We start from the raw sequence: 24,412 nt of genomic DNA, 5'->3' as shown, positions 1-24,412 counted from the left end.
ACGGTAACGTGTCGGGGTGTTGTGGCTCACCGGCACTGATGAGCCTGTCGCGTCATCAACTGTCCTATCGATCCGCTGGGTCAGCTTGATTAGAAGCAGGATCGCGTGGTCGTGCCTGGAGCTGATAATGATAGTGGGGTGTGTGTGTGTGTGTGTGTGTGTGTGTGTGTGTGTGTGTGTGTGTGTGCGTGCTGTGCGTGCGCGTGCGTGCGTGCTAGTCGCGCGCGCTAGTCTTTCGGTTGGTCCTTGGTTTGCTTCTTCATCTTCATCCTCCGATTCTGGAACCAGATCTTCACCTGCCGCTCCGTCAGGTTGAGCGCGCGCGCCACCTCGTGCCGCCGGTCCCGCGTGAGGTACATGTTGAAGAGGAACTCCTTCTCCAGCTCGAGCGTCTGGTACTTGGTGTACGGGCAGCGCTTCTTCCGCGAGGAGCGCGCGTGCAGCCAGTTGGCGGAGGGGTCGTCTGAGGAGACAGAAGGAGGCGTTGGTTAGATACGTACACACGCACGCACACACGCACGCACGCACACACACACACACACACACACGATAGGTTTGGAAATAATTGTTGCGTCCTTATGCCGGAAGTGTTCGTTACAAATCCCGGAAGCTGTTAACTGAGAAAAAAAAAGTGAAATGCAAGCGGCACCAAGTGGACAGGTAATGAGAGCATGTCACCTGTCCGCGTCTTTACGCATGACCCAGGTAAGGAAAGCCGGAGGGCTGGTCAGCTCACCTGGACGCAAGGTTTACTGACAGAAACGGGTCACCACTCAAGTGATTGACGGGAGCACAAACTAGGAGGAGGCGTCAGGACGCCGCACCACCGAGCTGACACCGAGCTGACACCGAGGAGAATCCCCACATTAAACGGGTCCTGGTTAAGTGTGGTTACCCTAACTGGGCGTCTGTCAAAGCCGGGAAGACCCCAAACAGTGCACCAGCTGATGGAAGACAGGTGGAGGAGGACAACAGCTGTCTAATGTAAACCAGAGGGGATTCTGTATGTGGGGAGTGGCGCAAAACCTGAGACGTGTATTTTCCAAACAACAGAAGTTGGTGGACCCCAAGGACCAGGTCCCCCGGCACAACCAGAGCCATATAGTGAAGCTGTTAAGTACCAGGAGGATTGTCCTGACTTGTATATTGGGGAAACCAAACAGATGCTGGTCAAGAGGAAGGCACAACACAGGAGAGCTAACACGTCAGACCAGGACTCCACAGTCTACACCATCTACAGATCAGGACTCCACAGTCCACACCATCTACAGACCAGGACTCTACAGTCCACACCATCTACAGACCAGGACTCCACAGTCTACACCATCTACAGATCAGGACTCCACAGTCTACACCATCTACAGACCAGGACTCCACAGTCTACACCATCTACAGACCAGGACTCTACAGTCCACACCATCTACAGACCAGGACTCCACAGTCCACACCATCTACAGACCAGGACTCCACAGTCCACACCATCTACAGACCAGGACTCCACAGTCCACACCATCTACAGACCAGGACTCTACAGTCCACACCATCTACAGACCAGGACTCCACAGTCCACACCATCTACAGACCAGGACTCCACAGTCTACACCATCTACAGACCAGGACTCCACAGTCTACACCATCTACAGATCAGGACTCCACAGTCTACACCATCTACAGACCAGGACTCCACAGTCCACACCATCTACAGACCAGGACTCACAGTCCACACCCTCTACAGACCAGGACTCCACAGTCCACACCATCTACAGACCAGGACTCCACAGTCCACACCATCTACAGACCAGGACTCCACAGTCCACACCATCTACAGACCAGGACTCCACAGTCCACACCATCTACAGACCAGGACTCCACAGTCCACACCATCTACAGACCAGGACTCCACAGTCCACACCATCTACAGACCAGGACTCCACAGTCTACACCATCTACAGACCAGGACTCCACAGTCTACACCATCTACAGACCAGGACTCCACAGTCCACACCATCTACAGACCAGGACTCCACAGTCTACACCATCTACAGACCAGGACTCCACAGTCCACACCATCTACAGACCAGGACTCCACAGTCTACACCCTCTCCAAACCAGGACTCCACAGTCTACACCCTCTACAGACCAGGACTCCACAGTCTACACCATCTACAAACCAGGCCTCCACAGTCTACACCATCTACAGGCCAGGACTCCACAGTCCACACCATCTACAGACCAGGACTCCACAGTCTACACCATCTACAGACCAGGACTCCACAGTCTACACCATCTACAGATCAGGACTCCACAGTCTACACCATCTACAGACCAGGACTCCACAGTCTACACCATCTACAGACCAGGACTCCACAGTCTACACCATCTACAGACCAGGACTCCACAGTCCACACCAGGGGTGGGCAGCCTTACCCAGAAAGGGCCGGTGTGGGTGAAGGTTTTTGTTCTAATCAAGCACTTACACACCTGATCCCACTAATCCACCAGCAGAGTCTTTGCTGAGGAACTTGATTAGGAGACACAGGTGTGTAACTGCTTGGTTGGAACAAAAACCTTCACCCACACCGACCCTTTCTGGGTAAGGCTGCCCACCCCTGGTCTACACCATCTACAGACCAGTACTCCACAGTCTACACCCTCTACAAACCAGGCCTCCACAGTCTACACCATCTACAGACCAGTACTCCACAGTCTACACCCTCTACAGACCAGGACTCCACAGTCTACACCACCTACAGGTTAGTGGCCACTCTTTCAGGGATGAGGATGTGCACCTCCTTGATAGGGAGGAACGCTGGTTTGAACGGGGAGTCAAAGAGGCCATCTATGTTAAGAGGGAACGACCATCCCTGAACCGAGGGGGGGGGGTAAGAGTACATCTGTCACCATCTTATAATCCTCTGTTGAATAGTACACGTGGTCATTGTAACTCTAGTTAATGGTCACGGTAATTTGCATATGAAACTGGTCGTTAGTTTGGGTCGTTATGCCACTGTATTGGTTATAAGGGTGGGGTACCTGCAGTCAGTGTATTGGTTATAAGGGTGGGGGTACCTGCAGTCACTGTATTGGTTATAAGGGTGGGGTACCTGCAGTCACTGTATTGGTTATAAGGGTGGGGTACCTGCAGTCACTGTATTGGTTATAAGGGTGGGGGTACCTGCAGTCAGTGTATTGGTTATCAGGGTGGGGGTACCTGCAGTCAGTGTATTGGTTATCAGGGTGGGGGTACCTGCAGTCAGTGTATTGGTTATAAGGGTGGGGGTACCTGCAGTCACTGTATTGGTTATAAGGGTGGGGGTACCTGCAGTCACTGTATTGGTTATAAGGGTGGGGGTACCTGCAGTCAGTGTATTGGTTATCAGGGTGGGGGTACCTGCAGTCACTGTATTGGTTATAAGGGTGGGGGTACCTGCAGTCAGTGTATTGGTTATTAGGGTGGGGGTACCTGCAGTCAGGTGAGAGTGGAGAGGTCAGCTAGATGGTGTGGCCCGTGTCCCTCTATAGAAATGGTGTCCAGGTGAACCGAGTCACCTTTCTCTCTGTGGTAGCTGAAGCAGGGGTGGAGGTCTGCGTTACGCTTGCGCGTGAGAGTTTTGTTTGGCGGTAAACATGGTTACCTGACACGCGCAAACCCAGGTAAGGCGTGTGATAGGCTGCGAGCCCAGACTCACGCATCCTTTGCGTTCTTGTTCAGCGTCCGCGTTGAACGAACGCTGAGCCAGTTCATCCGGACACACGTTCGGGGCTAATGACGGGTAACCGACGTGGACCCCGGAAGGAAAGCGGAAACCCTTCGTTCGTTTCCTCCAAAGGCGGAAATTCCACTTTCCAATGCAACGTCCTTGAATTCACCCGCGCGCACACTGTGTGCGTCACTTCCGGGAACGCGGAACAGCGGAACTAACGATTTCTTTGAAACGTGAAAATGAAAAAGGAGCACATTAAGGCGGATCCGAGGGGCCGCCTGGCTCCTAACCCGTGTTCTTCTTCTTCTCTCCTCGGCCCCTCGTGTAGACAGCAGGTCTGTCGCCAGCGGAACAGAGGACATATTGTGTGAAGAGCTCAGCCGCTTTTGTATGTAAAACAGACGGGTTTAGCAGTACGTCCTCGTATCAGGTAATTCCACGTGGACAGATACGCATGCGTGGTTACTTCGCGTCACGAGGACCCAGACTTTAACTCGTGCGCAATCACAAGTCAAGTGTGATGGTTTTTGTCCCCACCCGCACTGCGGGTGAAGCATCAGCTGACTTATATGGAGTATCATTACTAAAACAGCTCGGCTAATGGCGGTTTGGCTTCGCTAAAGCGCCTCTTTGTATGTCCAGGAAGCGGATTTGCTGCGGATGAGGTGACGTAACGGAAGGTGGGCTGTCGGGGCGCGCGGGGACGGAGAGACAGGGGGGCTTCAAGGTGACCTGGGAGCAGAACGAGACGCTGCCGACGACCTACACGATGCCAGCGGGGGGCCTTCAGCACGGGCCCGTGTGTGGCATGGCGCTGGTTGGAGGACAGCGGACACACGTCGTGTACCTGCGCGTTGTCTCAGCAGGGTGTAGAGTTTGTCTGCAGCACCACCCGCAGCTGTACGAGCAGCTCACGACGACCTATAGTTACGTTTTAAAGGTAGCGGTCGCGTAAATAGCGACAGCCTGGTGTCTCGGGTGCCTCGTCATCACATGACCTTTGACCTTCGTTACCGATCAAAATGCGACGAGACGAGATGGGGGGGAGGGGGGGGTGCAAGAACTATTTAAACTCTTGTAAACTGTTGGTTTCTTCACAAATCTCCCCGATCTTGCTCACTTTTACACCTTCACGCTGCATGAGCACCAGTGGAGTCCCCGCGTCCTCAAACCAGCACCTCCTAACCAGCAGCGCCACCTAGGTGGTCGTCTGGGTGGCAGGGCTTGTTGACACCAACAGTCCTGGATGGACAGCCTGACACTGACTTCTAGCCTCCGCCCGGAGCGAGGAGCTCAGATGAAGATGTGCTCCTCAGGGGGCCTACAGGAGGGTCGTGTCCGGACACTAAACACGGCGCTCGGTGTCAGAACCTCTCTGGTCCTTTTAAACCGACATAAAGACAACAGGTCTCTGCTCTTAATAACTTGTATGGCCCCTTTATATGGGGCTTCTGCGACCTCTGGATCTTCTCAGGAACCGGGCCAAGTTTGAAGGCTTCACCTCGAGACGTTCGGCTCGCTTCATTCCGTTTCATCAACAGCCCTGCTGGGAGGAGCTCCGCCGCAAACCACAGCGAGAGAGGGAGGGAGGGAGCGAGAGAGAGAGAGAGATAGTAGAATAGAGAGATGGTAGAATAGAAATGGTAGAATAGAAACCAGACCACTCATGTGGAGAAGACAGGTTTGAAATAGGCGCTAAATAACAGCTTTCACCAAACGCCCCGCGTAAATCTTCAACCTCATGAACGGGGTGTTATTTTCAGCGGAAGAAAAATGAATTATTGCTCTCTCACTCTCTCTCTCTCCCTCTCTGTCTCTCTCTCTCTCTCTCTGTCTCTCTCTCTCTCTCTCTCTCTCTCTCTGTCTCTCTGTCTCTCTGTCTCTCTCTGTCTCTGTCTCTCTCTCTCCCTCTCTGTCTCTCTCTCTCTCTCCCTCTCTCTCTGTCTCTCTCTCTCTCTCTGTCTCTCTCTCTCTCTCCCTCTCTGTCTCTCTCTCTCTCTCTCTCTCTGTCTCTCTCTCTCTCTCTGTCTCTCTCTCTCTCTCTCTCTCCCTCTCTGTCTCTCTCTCTCTCGCGCTCTCTCTCTCTCTCTGTCTGTCTCTCGCTCTGTCTGTCTCTCGCTCTCTCTCTCTCGCTTTGTCTGTCTGTCTGTCTGTCTGTCTGTCTGTCTCTCTCTCTCTCTCTCTCTCGCTTTGTCTGTCTGTCTGTCTGTCTCTCTCTCTCTCTCTCTCTCTCGCTGTCTGTCTGTCTGTCTCTCTCTCTCGCCCTGTCTGTCTGTCTGTCTGTCTGTCTGTCTCTCTTTGTCTCTCTCTCTCTCGCTGTCTGTCTGTCTGTCTGTCTGTCTGTCTGTCTGTCTCTCTCTCTCTCTCTCTCTCTCTCGCTGTCTGTCTCTCGCTCTGTCTGTCTGTCTGTCTGTCTGTCTCTGTCTCTCTCGCTCTCTCTCTGTCTCTCTCTCTCTCTCTCTCTCTCTGTCTCTCTCTCGCTCTCTGTCTTTGTCTCTCTCTCTCTGTCTATCTGTCTGTCTGTCTATCTGTCTCTCTGTCTCTGGCTCTCTGGCTCTGTGTGTGTGTCCCTCTGCCCCCCTCCCTCTCTCTCCCTGACTTTTTTTATATCTGGATTCTTGTTTTGTTTGACCACCCAGCGTTTCTCTCCCTCTTTTGAATTCCCCGTCTTTCTCTGTTCTTGTCTCTTTCTCTACACCCCTCCTCCCTCCCTCCCTCCCTCCCCCCTCCCGCCCCTCCAGATCCTCCATTTGTCTCCCTCTCCCTCCTCCTCCCCTTTCTCTCTCACTCCACCCTCGTCTTTGGGACTTGCAGAGCGGTCTAATTAGCGGTGCGGCGCTGCCGGGCTCGCTTCGGGCTCTGGTCGGGGCTTGGATGCCGGTTTTGTTTTTTTGCGCGCAGGCATCTCAGTTATGAGGGGAAGTGGCGATGTGCACGCGCGCCGCGTGAACCCGCAGCAGCAGCGGTGTGAGACGGCAGACCGCAAGGGTTTCTCAAAGTCAAGTGGGCGACCCTTATGTGGGCTCGCGCGGAGATAAAGAGAGGTCTTGGATTTATTACGAGAGGGATCAGAGCTGCAGATGGGCTTTCTCACGACGCTGTAGGCCGCCTGCATAAACCACCGCAGACTCGTAGGTTACTACAGACCGCAGCATGGCGTTATGAAGCCGCGGCAGTCTAGCACGTTCATCGCGAAAAGTATCGGTGGCATGTCTCCTGCCGCCGGTAGGGGCGCTAATTTAGGAAACGCTCCTGTGGGTCGTAGAGGGTATACGACCTATGGAGGACTGGTCGTATGGTTTGGAGGACTTGTAGGTTTTTTCCAACCTGAGTCTTGTTCTTGAAGTTCCTTTCCATCATACATATCAGTTACGACAGCGTTGTACTCGCCAGTTGCATTTTGGAGATTTTGGACAATGGCGTCCATAGAATGCTAGTGCTAAACGTTTTGTTTAAACAACACCCCCCCCCCCAGTGTGTCAGTCAAACTGTGTCCATGACTGTCCATTATCTATGACTTCTTTATTGTGCTGGCCAGCTAGTTTATGGATGGTTACTACTACCTACAGGAAGTACAGGCTGCTACTTCCTGCTGAACCAGGAAGTAGATCAGAATCATCATCCACCATTGATCATATTGAACAGCTCACATCGTCACTTTTAACCTTCAGTTCCACATACATGGTTTAGATAACTGGGTTAAATTGGACTTGTTAAAACGACACTGTCCTCCACCCAAAAAGCGACCCCATAGGTGGTTTGGACAAGCAGCTTATTACGACCTATAGTGACGTGTTAAGCTGCTTCCTCGCGCTCCTCCGTCATTATAACGCGTTACTTTCCCTGCAGCAATAAGCATCTCCTGCCATAAGCTCTCGCGAGAAGGAATACTAACAAAACAACGTTTAATGTCACATAGCGGTTATAATGTCCACGCTAGCTGACTTTCTAGCTTTTGGCTAACGTCGAGTTAGCTCTTATGACGTCATTCATAGGTAAACATCCTGCGAATAGCAATCTTAGTTACTATACTAGACGGAGAAACAACACAAAAACGCACTGACTACATATTCTATTGTTCTCACACTGTCTTAAAAACCCACAATGCACAGAGGCGAAAAGTATCTGTGGCATATCTCCTGCCGCCGGTAGGGGGCGCTAATTTAGGAAACGCTCCTGCGGGTCGTATTAGAGGACAAACCATCTATGTGGTCGTATGGGTTGGAGGACTTGTTGGACTTCTCTGTGGTGCTGGTCAGCTAGCTTACGGATGGTTACTACTACCTACGGCAAGTATAGGCTGCTACTTCCTGCAGGCTGAAACAGGAAGTAGATCAGCAGCGTCCTCCACCATTGATCATATTGGCCATCTCACAGCATCACTTCCAAATACCTGGTTCAGACAACTGGGTTAAATTGCACTTGTTGAAACATGCCTGACCCTGTTAAGGTGTCCCATAAGACGCCGCTGTAAAGCTGAGGCCAGCGATGGTCCGCAATGTTGGGTCATATGACGTCATAGCTGATATGAACGACTGAGAAAAGTACAAAGCTAAGGGCGTCCGGGTGGTGTAGCGGTCTATTCCGTTGTCTGCCAACACAGGGGTCTCCGGTTCGAATCCCCGTGTTACCTCGGGCTTGGTCGGACGTCCCTACGGACACAATTGGCCGCGTCTGCGGGTGAGAAGCCGGATGTGGGTAAGAGCGGGGTAATTGGCTATGTGCAATTGAGGAGGAAAACACAGTATGAGGCTGGGACCCAGGTTGCCATAACGCGTGAAGGAGGGCGAATAGTAAAGCAGCACTTATAATACGGAACGCTAAAACAACACCATGTGGACTTGGGCGACGGGCGACATTTTAAACCCCCAGCTGGGGTAAAATAGAAGGGAAGAAGCTCTTCCCCCCCGTGTGATGACCGCCGGCAAGAAGTCTCGTCTGAAGACGCCGAGTCGGAAATCCAATTCTGCGCCTTCTATCCGTTCTCTGCTGGCCTCAGATGGAGCATGGATGATTTTATCAACCAGGAGTCAGCTAGGGAGAAAAACAGACGTGCGGCACCCCTGACGCCAGGAAGGGGAATTATACTGCCCGCGCACGCACGCGTGCGTCTCCGTGCGTGCGTGCGTGTGTGTGCGTGTGTGTGCGTGTGTGTGTGTTTCTGTGTGTGTTGAGAGACACTCCCTAAGCACCCAGTATGTTTCCCAACCGTCTCCCACCGCTGGTTTGGGTGGAGGCTGCGTCTGTATTCAATTTCAATGGCAATATTTTACCAGCGCGACAATCTCGCTTATATTGTCAAGGCGATTCATTGCGCAAGACGCGACCTTAATACGGAGCCACAAAGAACCGTTTGTGCGCTGCGCAAATCCGGCGGCCGGGCAGGCCTCACGTTCATCTCGACCAGGGATATTTTTCATCTGGAAGTTTTATTATCTATATATATCTATGTATATATAGATATATATAGATAGATAGATAGATAGATAGATAGACAGACAGACAGACAGACAGACAGACAGACAGACAGACAGACAGACAGACAGACAGACAGACAGACAGACAGACAGACAGATAGACAGATAGATAGATAGATAGACAGACAGACAGACAGACAGACAGATAGATAGATAAATCACCGACGGAGGGATGCAGTTTGGAGACGCAGAGAAGCTACAGGGACTCTGGAAAGTGGCGCTAACATGGCGTCCAAAAAACCCCCTCCAGAGTCCACATCCATCGCTGTCTTAGACAGAAATAGACCCTACATTCCTCCCTGACCCCCCCCCCCGACTACACCCCCCCCCACTAATCCCATCACCGCCACCATGAGCTCCGCCAGTTAGCGGCCATCATCGGGAATGCGCCTGTAATATTCTCTGGAATCAATTTCCCCTCCCGACTCTCGAGCCACGTAGATCGATTTTCGCCTCAACGCAAATAATAAGGCGCGTGGGTCCGGCGCGAGGTAAGAAGAGGGGGTCTTTGTCACGCGTAAAGTGGGTGTTTCGAATTCCCCAAGTGTATAATCACCTCCCGGACCATTCATTACCTCCGGAGCGGAGCCCCGGCCCCGGCTGTCACCGAGGATGACGGACCGGCGTTAAAGGAGGTGTGTGTGTGTGGGGGGGGGGGCGGGGGGGTACGCGGAGTATCCCGTGTCGGGACTGCTGAGCGAGCGAGGATGTGAGAGGCTACATCTCTCTCTCTCCTACAAGTACAAAACCTAGAGACGGGTGGAAAAGAGGGAAACACGGAGCGAGATGAAGGTTAAAGAGAGGTAGGGAAAATGAGGGGGAGGGGGTACTACAGGGGGTGGGGGGGGAGATAAATAACCCGGGCCCATTGAAGATGGGTGAGTGCTCCTTTCTCTCCGGCCTCCATCCGCGTAGTGGATGTGGTCACAGAAACCCGAGCAGGGCCTCCCGTCCCGGCACATCAACCGTCTCACGTAACAGTCCCCCGTCTAACACCACCCTATTTTTCCCTCCATGAAGACAGAGAGACCGAGAGAGAGACCGAGAGAGAGACAGAGAGAGAGACCGAGAGAGAGACCGAGAGAGAGACCGAGAGAGAGAGAAAGAGAGAGAGACAGAGAGAGAGAGAGAAAGAGAGAGACCGAGAGCGAGACAGAGAGAGAGACAGAGAGAGAGAGACCGAGACAGAGACAGAGAGAGAGACATAGAGACCGAGACAGAGAGAGCAAGACAGAGAGAGAGAGAGACACAGAGAGACCGAGACAGAGAGAGCGACACAGAGAGAGAGAGAGACAGAGAGACCGAGACAGAGAGAGCGAGACAGAGAGAGAGAGAGAGACAGAGAGACCGAGACAGAGAGAGCGAGACAGAGAGAGAGACCGAGACAGAGAGAGAGAGAGACCGAGAGACCGAGACAGAGAGAGAGAGAGACCGAGAGACCGAGACAGAGAGAGCGAGACAGAGAGAGCGAGACAGAGAGAGACAGAGAGAGACAGAGAGAGACAGAGAGAGACCGAGACAGAGAGAGCGAGACAGAGAGAGAGAGAGAGAGACAGAGAGAGAGAGACAGGGAGAGAGAGAGACAGAGAGAGAGAGAGACAGAGAGAGAGAGACAGAGAGAGAAACAGGTGAGAGACAGAGAGAGAGAGACAGGGAGAGAGAGAGACAGAGAGAGAGAGAGACAGAGAGAGAGAGACAGAGAGAGAAACAGGTGAGAGAGAGAGAGAGAGAGAGACAGATGCACGAGCCTCGGGGTGAAAAGATTGATACTCCCGTAAAAACGTCTCGCGACGGCCCGCGGCACGGTCCATGTTGATATGTGTGTATATGTGTATGTGTGTGTGTGTGGGGGGGGGGTGTGTGTATATGTGTGTATATGTGTGTATATATGTGTGTGTGGGTGTGTGTGTATATGTGTGTATATGTGTGTGTGTGTGTATGTGTGTGTATACGTGTGTGTGTGTGTGTGTGTGTATGTGTGTGTATGTGTTTGCGTGCGTGCGTGTGCACGCGCACGCGCGTGTGCATATGTGTGTGTCCGTCGTGACGAATGTCGCCTGGAAACATGGAAACAGTTACAGACCAATACCCCCCTCCCCTCCCCCTCCCCCTCCCCCCTGCAATTCCACCCTGATAGTCTCAGAAATTGACCCCTCGTATATCCACGGGCGCGTTATTACATTTCCCTGCGTCGTATTTTACGCGCGCTCGTTTTTCGTCTCCTCCGCGCCAAGCAGCCGTCTCAGCCGGCCGGCCGGGCGGTGGCAACACGACAATTAATGGGGTTGCAAGGCCCTACGGTATAACTTAATAAACTTAAGGGGTAATAACTTTTTTTCACGCGAGCTGCCGGTGCGCAGGACACAAAGACCGAAGTGTAATTTCCCCAACTCCATTGCCTTCTTGCCCCCGTCTGAAGGGTGTTTATTCTGGACCGCCGCCCGGGCACAAGAATCACAAAGAGAGTTTGGGTGCGGCTAAAGGGAGGTTAGTTAGCCTGTGATGTTTTTCGGGGGCCACAGATCCATCATGGATTAGCTGGTTAATTCCCCCTTCCTGCCCCGCCGCCGCCGCCGCCGCCGCCGCCGCCGCTGCAGCTGCAGCAGCAGCAGCAGCAGCGCACCGTCTGGCGCAGTGAAGGCCCCCAAAACCCGCTGACGCACGGCCGCCTGGAGATGAAGCACCGTCGGGCTGAAATTATGGACGCCTCTTCCCGGTTTTGCCGCGACTCTAAGATCCGTAACGTACCGGGAGACTGCAGCCAGCTACACAATGTGGCCGTGGGTCGAATAATTTGGGGGGGGGGGGCGCGCGGAGTCCGCTGGTTCTCATGAATGGCTTCCATTCCCAAACAGCGCACAACCCTGATGGATGGCCGGGCCAGACGCAATGAGTGTGTGTGTGTGTGTGTGTGTGTGTGTGTGTGTGTGTGTGTGTGTGTGTGTGTGTGTGTGTGTGTGTGTGTGTGTGTGTGTGTGTGCGCGCGCGCGTTTGTATTTTATAGAGACTGTAGAGGGGAGAGACCCCCCCTCTCCTTAACTTACACACACACACACACACACACACACACACACACACACACACACACACACACACACACAAGCACAACACGTCAGACGCCGAGACAAATGAAGCCTGCTCGTTAGAGAGCTCTGACATATGGAAGGTCTTTGGAAAAAAAAAAATAAAGCTTCAGATTTATTTCGGCGGTTTTCTTTTTCACCAGCCTCCGAAAAGACATTAGTAACAATATTTTTCCACGAAACGGTGCCAATTACAGCTCCTCCCTCCTTCCACCGAGAACAAGCGCAGTCTTTTGGAAAAATAAAGTTGGCCTCCTGCTCGCGAGGCCGCGCCAGCGACGTCTGCGGATGACATATTAAATGTTATTGTTATTGCAAGTAATGATAAAGGAGCATCTCGTAAAAAATGAGCCATCCCGTCGGATCATCCGTGAAAATGGAGGAGAGGCCGTGATTCATGTTACACGTTTAATCGTCACTTTGTTACGCAAATTACGCGCGAGTAACGGAGGAAGTGGGCAAACGGGGTCGTGAAACTCGCGTAACGTCAACACACAAAACAAATGGGATGTTCTTGTAACAGTAAAAACCTGCGGGAATATCCGATACACAAAACAAACCCCCCCCCCCCCCAGTAATTAAGAGCAATATTTGTGTTCATCTCCACAGTAAAGCACTGGCGAAACCAAGAGATCCACCCGTGCGTAAGTAGAAGCGTGTGTGTCCATCTTTTGGCACACCAGAACCAAACGCAGGACAGAGTGGCGTATTTAAGGAAACTAATCGGACTCCGACATGTGGGCGAGAGCCTCGGTACCGTCCGCGTGCGTACCCGTTACGACGGTGCCGTAAAGACGCGGGGCCGCGTCGCGCAGGACGCACGGTGAGTTATGAGGCCTCGGTCTATTGAGAACTAATCTAGCTTGTTTTGTGGCTCGGGGCCGCCAGGTGAATGATGGATGGGCGGAATTCCTATGATCATCTTTTAGAGGAGTGTGTGTGTGTGTGTGTGTGTGTGTGTGTGTGTGTGTGTGTGTGTGTGTGTGTGTGTGTGTGTGTGTGTGTGTGTGTGTGTGTGTGTGTGTGTGTGTGAGGCGCAGACACGGACGACGTTTGAGCTTCTTGGATGAGCCGTTATCCCGTCTTAGCTCATTTTAGGTACAGAGATGCAAAAATATGACGCGCACGCGCGCACACAGACACACACACACATCACGTCACGTCACGTCACGTCACGTCAAGGGCAATAATTAAGTGGGAAAAAACACGCGCTGAAAACAGGAATAATGAAGCTGTGAGAGTTGCGGACGTCTAACAAAATTGCGCATTTTACCCTGACGCTGAGAGAAAACAGTGACGGGCGGAACACACGTGGCGCTGCTGCGCTCCGTGTTGCGGCGCGGCGCAGCGCGGCGCGGCGCGGCGCGGCTTTGCTATTTGCTGTGCGGAAGAAGACATGTTTTGCAACTCGCTGCTGCCGGTTGTTCGCAGTTAAATCCGGGTCCTGACTGGCAACTTTAACACGCAAATAGACGTGCTGCTCCACAAGGCGCGTGTGCGCGCGCGCGCTCGCGCTTTGACTCGTGCGTGTGTGTTTGAGGCGACCTGTAACTATAAGGAAGAATGAAGGTCCAGTCGTAAAGGCAGAGATCATGTAAACACACACGCGTCGTGTCGGCGTGCGGCGCCAGACGCACGCAGCAGAGGGTAAAGCCGCTGCGCCGCTGCGCCGCAGCGCTGCGCTGCTTGTGTTAACGTGCTGGTCGCTGCACAACAACAACAACAACAAAAACAACAACAACAACAACAACAACAACAACATGTAAAAAAGCGAAGGAGGGCGAGAGAAAGTTCGGGGGACCGGCGGAGACGGGTTCGGGATTCGGGCGCTGCGCGCTTTGTTCTGGTTTTATGGCGGCATTAAAAGGCTTTACGAGCCTCTCTCGCCACTTCCTGCTTCAGGAACTTACTTTGATCCGGCCCGTCTTTGTCCTCGCTCGCTTCGCAAGTGTCCTTACTGTCGCCGTAGCCGGCGCCGGCCGCGGCGGCCGGGTGGTGGCTCAGCTCCCGGCCCGCCGTGGACGACTCCAGGAGGTACGTGGCGGTCTCGTGCTGGTGCTGGCCTCCGACTTTCGGCGGCATCTCCCCGCCGAGGTGGCCGAGGAGGGGCTCCAGCTTGACCTGGCCGGCCTGGCCCTGTCCCGGGACGGACTCGGAGCCTCGCGGCGCGCAGTCCAGCCACGAGCGGAGGTAGCGCGTGTCCGCGGAGGGCACATGCTGGGCCGGGATGTAGGAGTGGTAGACCGCCGGTAAGCCGCTGGCGGCGTGGTGCGGGCTGAAGGGACTCCAGGAGGAGGAGAAGACCGGGGGTTTGGGCTGGAAGCTACAGGACGGGTACGACTCCGGATTGGGATGCTCGGAGTGCGCTCCTCCGCCGGTCGGCCTCCCACCACCACCACCTCCTCCTCCTCCTCCTCCTCCTGCTGCCGCTGCGCCTCCGGCGGAGCCCGGGCCGGAGTACTGAAGGCTGGAAAACCGTCCGGGGGTCGAGAGTTCATCGCTCTCGTGACTTATGATGGAGTCCACGTAATAGTTGCTCAGAGTTCCAGAAATGGACATCCTCGGACATTATCTGGGACGCGCCGTGCTCACTGAATGGGACACACAAAGAAGGACATAACGACTTTTTTTCTGTCTCCCTCTGTTCTCCCTCTCCGCTTTGCTTTCTTTCGCCACAACTCTCTCTCTCTCTCTCTCTCTCTCTCTCTCTCTCTCTCTCTCTCTCCCTCTCTCTCCCTCTCTCTCTCTCCCTCCCTCCCTCCCTCCCTCTCTCTCTCTTTCCGAGGCGAGCCCCCTTCTTCGCCTTCCTTCCACACGCGGAACAAAGTAGAGGGAGCGCGGGGATGTCGGCTCTGCGATTGGCTGGACTTTTTCTCCAGCCTGATAAAGCGTCAATGGAGCGTAAATCAACCTTGCACCCCTCCCCCCTCCTCCACGCACACACACACACACACACACACACACATACACTTTACCCACACAGCCGACCCCTCCCCCTCCCCCTCTATCTAATTCGCCCCTTCTAAATAGATTGTCTTGTTTATACAATATGCAAAATGTGCGCAGCGCTCATATATCTGCCGCACGGAGATATACAAAACCTCCAAGCCATGCGCCCCGCCATTACGCACCACATGCGCGCTGGAGACGATAGGTGACAAATAAGCAAAGGCGTTATTTCATTCATTTGTTGGTTTGTTTGTTTGTTTGTTTGTTTGTTTGTGCTTATTTGTACCAGAATGAACGCGCGCGCGTTTCGCTCCCGAGCGCAGCGGCGGCACACCAGCGCGAGCATCTGAAATCCATGTGCGCAACCGTGTGTGCACGTGTTAACGCTTAAATCAATCTCGGCGTTCAGGGCTGTGCGCTTAAAACGCCATTAGTATGAGGGCCCGCAGGCCTGATGTTAGGAGCCAGTCCGGGAGCAGGCTCTCTGTCAATGATGCCCGTCTTTAAAAAGGAGTAAGTTGTAAAACCTCCGTTATTGATCATATTCCGCTATCTTAAGTGAGGGGAGCTCCGTGTGCCAGCCGGGCCGTTGGAGGGATGCCGAACACTTTTTATTGGCAGATTAACTTTCGCTTCTGTTAACGAGCGCCATTAAACGCGGATCCTGCGTGGCCGCGCCGCGCTCTCTTTACGGCACCAAGTACCAGGAACTACTTTTTGGGCCCGTTTAATACCATAATAAAATCCTACATCAGGGCTTGCTTTTGGTTTTATTGGGCTGATATACGGCCTGCGGTGGCGGGGCGCGAGGCAGGCGGAGAGGCAGGCCGCTGCGCTCCGCGTGCCGGAGCAACGCGGGTTCACTAGGCCTGTCCCCGCGCAGAGGAGCGGAGCTCGGGGGGATCCGGGTCACCGTGTGTGTGTGTGTGTGTGTGTGTGTGTGTGTGTGTGTGTGTGTGTGTGTGCGTGTTCGCTACCGAACCCCTTCCTGGGCCGCGTTCTGCTGGAGCCGCACGGGACGGCGTGAGTAGTGCGGATGCGTCGGCGTGCACATCTGTTGGGACTTGTGGAGGTTATTTGTGTTTTACAGGTTTCGTTCGTTGCTTGGGTGGAAACGCAGAGGGCCGTGAATGGGACCCAGACGCGGGGCTGCGCGCCACATCCACATCGCGCAGGGCTTCCGTGCGTTTCACTTATAATTCCTACCGACATGACACGTGGAGGCCCGCCTGCTCGGCCCGCCTGCTCGGCCCGCCTGCTCGGCCCGCCTGCTCGGCCTGCCAGCTCTGCACCGTTTTATGGACTTGGTAAACTACTAAAATGGAAGTCCAGGCTAAAATGATTATCCCACGTGTCGCTTCCGCGGCCACCGCCGTTATTGTGGACCTGGTCTGGTTTAGCACACTCGATTTTTGAGGGTGCGGATCCTTTTCACGCGCTCCCCGGCCTGCGCTTCTGCTTGTCGAACCGCTCGGAAGAAGGGACCGGCTCGGCCGGCTCGTCACGCTGGCACCGGGGATCTGCTGGGAGCTACGGCCTCGGACCCGAGCACGCTGCTTCCTCGTTCAGCCTCCAACATTTAGGCGTCCTCGCATTTATTTATCACGTCATTGATACATAAACGCGTCATGACGAGGAGGCTTCGCGTGGAAACATTCCAGCGGACCTTCCACTTTCATTTCGGCTTCAGTTTTGTAACGGAAATTATGATCTGTCCTGACTGGGTCTATCGTCAATATATTGGATTTTGTTTATTCTAAGGGTGAGATATTTTATTCTAAGGGTGAGATATTTTATTCTAAGCGTGACATATTTTATTTTAAGGGTGAGATATTTCATTCTAAGGGTGAGATATTTCATTCTAAGGGTGAGATATTTTATTCTAAGCGTGAGATATTTTATTCTAAGGGTGAGAGGTTTTTATTATAAGGGTGAGATATTTTATTCTAAGGGTGAGATATTTTATTCGAAGGGTAAGATATTTCATTCTAAGGGTGAGAAATTTTATTCTAAGGGTGAGATATTTTGATTCTAAAAGTGAGATAATTTTATTCTAAGCGTGAGATATTTCATTCTAAGGGTGAGATGTTTTTATTCTAAGGGAGAGATATTTTGATTCTAAAAGTGAGATAATTTTATTCTAAGCGTGATATATTTCATTCTAAGGGTGAGATGTTTTTATTCTAAGGGAGAGATATTTTATTCTAAGGGTGAGATGTTTTATTCTAAGGGTGAGATGTTTTTATTCTAAGAGTGAGATATTTTATTCTAAGGGTGAGATGTTTTTATTCTAAGGGTGAGATATTTTGATTCTAAAAGTGAGATTATTTTATTCTAAAGGTGAGATATTTTATTGTAAGGGTGACACGTTTTTATTCTAAGGGTGAGATATTTTATTTCAAGGGTGAGACGTTTTTATTCAAAGGGTGAGATATTTTATACTAAGGGTGAGATATTTTATTCTAAGGGTGAGACGTTTTTATTCTAAGGGTGAGATATTTTTATTCAAAGGGTGAGATATTTTATACTAAGGGTGAAATATTTTTATTACAAGCGTGATATTTTTATTATAAGGGTGAGACGTTTTTATTCTAAGGGTGATGTGTTTTTATTCTAAGGGTGAGATATTTTGATTCTAAAAGTGAGATAATTTTATTCTAAGGGTGAGATATTTTATTCTAAGGGTGAGACGTTTTTATTCTAAGGGTGAGATATTTTATTCCAAGTGTGAGACGTTTTTATTCAAAGGGTGAGATATTTTATACTAAGGGTGAGATATTTTTATTCTAAGGGTGAGACGTTTTTATTCTAAGAGTGAGATGTTTGTATTCTAAGAGTGAGACGTTTTTATTCTAAGGGTGAGATGTTTTTATTCTAAGAGTGAGATGTTTTTGTTCTAAGGGTGAGATGTTTTTATTCTAAGAGTGAGATGTTTTTATTCTAAGAGTGAGATGTTTTTATTCTAAGGGTGAGATGTTTTTATTCTAAGAGTGAGATGTTTTTATTCTAAGAGTGAGATGTTTCTATTCTAAGAGTGAGATGTTTGGAGACTTTGTCCACAGCTGTTCTGCCGGTTTTACGCAGGAGCCATTAAAAGCGTTCTCGCGTCGTGTTTTGGAACCGTGCGTAAACGTTGCGGATAATCCTTCAACGAGTTGCTAAATCATCCGTGGGTTTACACTGGATCCAGAACTTCAGTATGAGTTCTGCGGGACGTGTTTAGTGAGCACGAGCTGAAAACACACCAGGCTGACTGAAACACACGCGTGTTGGAGAACCTTCAAAACCCCCTGCGTCCCGGTCAGACCTCCTCACCCGACAGGCCAAACGAAGGCGAACGTCTCGTTTCTGCCTGTTTGTTGCGTGCTAATACAAAGCCACCACTTCTTTTCTTTTTTCATAATTGCTTCCTAGATATTTTCTTTATACTTGCTACCCGACTAAAAACAAACAAACAAACAAACAAACAAACAAACAAACAAACAAACAAACAAACAAACGGACGTGGGGGCATCATGTGGTGGTGAACTGCGACTTCACCTTTTCACATTTACATGCAGTGAGACGGTTCAGTGCTCAGAGGAGACATACTGGACAGATGCTCCCCATATCCACCACCCACACACCCCCTCCCATACCCCCCGATGCCCCCCCAACCACACACACACACTTTCTATCACACACTCAAGCGCACACTCCTGTTTCTGTCTGAGTGAGGTTTACCTTTAATGTATCCTACGTTCTTCTATTTCGTCCTGGTTGCGGTTGGTACTGAAAAGTACAACGAGCAGAACAACACCAAAATACACCAAAACACACCGAAAATACACCGAAATACACCAAAACACACCGAAATACACCAAAACAAACCGAAATACACAACAAATGCACCGAAATACACCAAAATACACCAAAACTACACCGAAATACACCAAAAATACACCAAAACACACCAAAACTACACCGAAATACACCGAAATACACCAAAACACACCAAAACTACACCGAAATACACCGAAATACACCGAAACCCACCAAAACTACACCGAAATACACCGAAACACACCGAAATACACCAAAATACGTCAAAACACATCAAAACACACCAAAATACACCAAAATACACCGAAATACACACCAAAATACATCAAAACACACTGAAATACACCCAAATAAACAGAAACACGCCAAAATACACCGAAGTACACCAAAATACACCGAAATACACTAAAATACATCAAAACACACCAAAACTACACCGAAATACACCAAAATACACCGAAATACACCAAAACACACCAAAACTACACCGAAATACAACGATACACACCAACACACCGAAATCCACCGAAACACGCAAAAATACACCGAAATACATCAAATTACACCAAAATACCACTTTCACTCATCCTCTTCTCACAAATGTAGGACTTATACTGTAAACTATACTGTACTATACTATACCGTACCGTACTATACTATACTATATTGTGGTATACTAATACTATACTATATTATACTATACTGCACTGCATTATACTATACCATACTATATGACATAATATGCTACACTGTACTACAATGTACTATACTATACTATACTATACTATACTATAAGATACTGTATTATACTATACTATAGTTTTTGACTGGGTCAAAAAACGTTGCAGTGCTGTTGCGGTGACGGGCCACACACACACCACACGCGGTCTGCCCGCTGCGTCATAGTCCACGCGCGGTCTGCCCGCTGCTTCATAGTCCACGCGCGGTCTGCCCGCTGCGTCATAGTCCACGCGCGGTCCGCCCGCTGCGTCATAGTCCACACGCGGTCCGCCCGCTGCGTCATAGTCCACGCGCGGTCCGCCCGCTGCGTCATAGTCCACGCGCGGTCCGCCCGCTGCGTCATAGTCCACACGCGGTCCGCCCGCTGCGTCATAGTCCACACGCGGTCCGCCCGCTGCGTCATAGTCCACACGCGGTCCGCCCGCTGCGTCATATTTGCGGAAAATATTTGTTCTGTCGTTTCGTTGTGATTTGCTTTAAATCGCACGTGCACCGAGTGGCGAGATTACCATAATAGCTCATTAACGACATTAATAGCGTGTTGGGTTTGCACGACACGCTTGTGAACTCTTCACGCGTGATTTTTAGACGTGTTTAAAGGCGCGTCTTGTTTTCGTTTCTCTTAATGGCGTGACTTTAATGCGCGTGAACGGGGAGCTGGCCTCCAGCAGGGCTGCTAGTTTAGCTAGCTTAGCTTAGCTTAGCTTAGTTTAGCTTAGCTTAGCTTGGCTCTCTTGCTTACCGCATGCACAGTACTTCTATAGGGGTGCTGTACATACACGACTGGCCTATGATATAGGCCTAACTGTGGAGGGAAGAGTAACTGACCCCAACATGTGTGTGTGTGTGTGTAGATATAGATATATAGATATATAATGCGTGTGTGTGTGTGTGTGTGTGGATATAGATATATAGATATATAGATATATAATGCGTGTGTGTGGGTGTAGATATAGATATATAGATATATAGATATATAATGCGTGTGTGTGTGTGTGTGGATATAGATATATAGATATATAGATATATAATGCGTGTGTGTGTGTGTGTGTGTGGATATAGATATATAGATATATAGATATATAATGCGTGTGTGTGTGTGTGTGTGTGTGTAAAATGTATATAATGTATATGCTGTTTGTAAACTCACCTCCTCTGCTTAACGTTCCTCAGACTGTGAACTTGTGTGTTCTTATGGGTCCTGCAGCAGTCCTGGTCCTGGTCCTCTGCAGGTTTTACTGTCTGAGGAGTCGGTACTTTGGCTCCGTGTTGGGTTTTTTGTTTCTCAGACATGTTGCTTCGCAGCGCCACGTTGCGTGCGCAGCTGCCGTGGCGCTAACCGTGCCTCTGTGAGGTGGGAGATACACACTGTTGCGCTTTACGCACAATCATAATCATAATTAAACACACACTAGAGTCGTTTCAGACTGAACTATTGTGTACTAAACGTCTGTCAGCGAGCTCCGGGGGAGATATATCAAGTACTACACGCAGTACAGCCTCCATTAAGTATCTTAATGGTCAGCGGCGCTTAAAGCAGGGCCGTATTTTACCCGCCGGGGGTAAAGTGGTTAAGGAGAACAACATCCAGGGACGCCATCGTTCACCTAATATTTATGAACGCTTCTGTCTGTGGAGGAGTTATTCTCCTCCGCTCAGACGCTACCGTGGCCGACAACAGCGCCCCCTCCTGCGCGTCCGAGTCTGACAGGCGGATGAAATGCGTCGCGTGGGGTCAAGTACTTCAATTCATAAAATTATAAGACTTAAGAGTCATAAACTGTCATAAAGTAGGACAATTATCCAGCACTAACGTCCCAATGCAAAGAGGACGCAGAGCGTCGTCCTCCCGGAACACGCGAGCGGAACTGGACCCGTCCTGCAAACCGTAAACCAGCCCAACTATCAGCAGGACGCCTGTCCGATACGGGACTAAACCAAATACACAAACGCCAGAAGTTGCTCGCGTGAGAATTAGGACGTAACCCACTTGGTCACGTGACTTTCCAGTATTGTCAGCGCGTGGAAGAGAGGCCTCGTGACGGAGCTCGTGCCTTCGGGATAGAAACTCAAGTCTCTACCCTCACTTGCTGGACCTGGGATCGACTGTACTGGGAGAGGCTGTACTGGGAGAGGCTGTACTGGGAGAGGCTGTACTGGGATTGCCTGACTGTAGTTGGACTGACTGACTGTACTGGGGACTGACTGACTGTACTGGGGACTGACTGACTGTACTGGGACTGACTGACTGTACTGGGACTGACCGACTGTACTGGGGACTGACTGACTGTACTGGGGACTGACTGACTGTACTGGGACTGACCGACTGTACTGGGGACTGGCTGACTGTATTGGGAACTGACTGACTGTACTGGGACTGACTGACTGTACTGGGGACTGACTGACTGTACTGGGACTGACTGACTGTACTGGGGACTGACTGACTGTACTGGGACTGACTGACTGTATTGGGGACTGACTGACTGTACTGGGGACTGACTGACTGTACTGGGACTGACTGACTGTATTGGGACTGACTGACTGTATTGGGGACTGACTGACTGTACTGGGACTGACTGACTGTACTGGGGACTGACTGACTGTACTGGGACTGACTGACTGTACTGGGACTAACTGACTGTACTGGGGACTGACTGACTGTACTGGGACTAACTGACTGTACTGGGACTAACTGACTATACTGGGGACTGACTGACTGTACTGGGGACTGACTGACTGTACTGGGACTGACTGACTGTACTGGGACTAACTGACTGTACTGGGACTAACTGACTGTACTGGGGACTGACTGACTGTACTGGGACTGACTGACTGTACTGGGACTAACTACCTGTACTGGGGACTGACTGACTGTACTGGGACTGACTGACTGCACTGGGACTGACTGACTGCACTGGGACTAACTGACTGTACTGGGACTAACTGACTGTACTGGGGACTGACTGACTGTACTGGGACTGACTGACTGTACTGGGACTAACTACTTGTACTGGGGACTGACTGACTGTACTGGGACTGACTGACTGTACTGGGACTGACTGACTGTACTGGGACTGACTGACTGTACTGGGACTAACTGACTGTACTGGGGACTGACTGACTGTACTGGGGACTGACTGACTGTACTGGGACTAACTGACTGTACTGGGACTGACTGACTGTACTGGGGACTGACTGACTGTACTGGGACTGACTGACTGTACTGGGGACTGACTGACTGTACTGGGACTAACTGACTGTACTGGGACTGACTGACTGTACTGGGACTGACTGACTGTACTGGGGACTGACTGACTGTACTGGGACTGACTGACTGTACTGGGACTGACTGACTGTACTGGAGTCAGATCCCAGAGTGGTTGGCCAGACGTCTGCGCCTGTGTGTCGCGGATGAGACGAGAGTCGCATCAGCTCATTCCAGCCCATTATCGCCTCATCACCGGACAGCAATCATAAACGGGCTAATTGATTTTCAGCTCGGAGTCTCTGGAGCCATACATTAGGCTCTGTGGATTGCTGAGAGCGTGCGTTGGCGTCCATTGTTGACATGCGTGTCATCCGTTCCCAACACTCCTCAAGGAGCACAGATGGGCCTTTCATGGGACCTAAACAAAACCACACTTCATCCAGGCCTGTCTTCAGATGGGTGGTTCAGACCCGGGCAGTGGATTTATTTATCCTACAAACCCCCTGATGGAAAAATGACACAAAAATAAAACAACAACTCTGAAACCGTCCAAAACTGTACAGGTCCATTTGAAGGACATGTTAAACCATACAGGGAGAATTCCGCGTTGGCTCCCGTGGAGGTTCGTTGGTCTACATGGTGAACTTCGGACTACCTGGGATGAAGCGATGATTCCAGATGTCTTTGAGACGTGCTGGAGTCAAGCCCTGCAGGCCCTCACACAAGCTGTGGCTGTATGAAGGCTCTACATGCTTGTACATAATCCCCATCATGTGCCACCGTCGCCACTGCGGTCTAGACGCAGACGCGGCGGAATGTCGCGCTGCGCCGCTGCAGTCCTCTTATGGCCGCATCACGCGCAGACGCGTCTGTGTATCCCTCCGCGTCCGTTCGCGACTTTATCTGCGAGCCTGGAGCGTTCTCACATGCTGTCCTTCGTCCTTATCTTCATCGCTGTTTACCACTGGAGCGCATGTGGAGAGTCTAGCAGAGCAGACGGGACGTCCATCTAGAGACTCGTCTCCGATCTGGATCCGTGCTTTTACAACATGCACCACATGCGTTTCTGGACTGCTGGGATAGTTCTCCAGAGAGCAGGGGGAGCGGTTTGGATAATGGATGGATGAATGGATAGTGGATGGATGAATGGATAATGGATGGCTGAATGGATAGTGGATGGATGAATGGATAGTGGATGGATGAATGGATAATGGATGGCTGAATGGATAGTGGATGGATGAATGGATAGTGGATGGATGAATGGATAGTGGATGGATGGCTGAATGAATAGTGGATGGATAAATGGATAGTGGATGGCTGAATGGATAGTGGATGACTGAATGGATAGCGGGTGGATGAATGGATAATGGATGGCTGAATGGATAGTGGATGGATAAATGGATAGTGGATGGATAAATGGATAGTGGA

General features: G+C 51.1%; 1 protein-coding gene across 1 annotated transcript; it reads right to left on the bottom strand.

Moving 5' to 3' along the window:
- Positions 1 to 227: 227 nt before the first annotated feature.
- On the bottom strand, positions 228 to 14,928 carry hoxb9a (homeobox B9a). The gene is made up of 2 exons (XM_056288110.1): positions 14,175 to 14,928; positions 228 to 463 (listed from the first exon to the last, which is right to left on the bottom strand). Exons 1-2 carry the CDS (start codon positions 14,821 to 14,823, stop codon positions 228 to 230), a joined length of 885 nt encoding a protein of 294 aa, XP_056144085.1. The 5' UTR covers positions 14,824 to 14,928.
- Positions 14,929 to 24,412: the final 9,484 nt, after the last annotated feature.

The sequence above is a fragment of the Lampris incognitus genome, chromosome 10 (genome assembly GCF_029633865.1).
Source record: "Lampris incognitus isolate fLamInc1 chromosome 10, fLamInc1.hap2, whole genome shotgun sequence".
Taxonomy (NCBI): Eukaryota; Metazoa; Chordata; class Actinopteri; order Lampriformes; family Lampridae; genus Lampris; species Lampris incognitus.
The sequence above is the reverse complement of the archived record's forward strand: the minus strand, read 5'-3'. Positions and strand labels throughout refer to the sequence as shown.

Coding starts and splice junctions, on each gene's coding strand:
- hoxb9a (XM_056288110.1), bottom strand. CDS start 14,823: ATGTCCATTTCTGGAACTCTGAGCAACTATTACGTGGACTCCATCATA. Junction 464..14,174: donor CAAAGACGGGCCGGATCAAA/GTAAGTTCCTGA, acceptor CTGTCTCCTCAG/ACGACCCCTCCGCCAACTGG.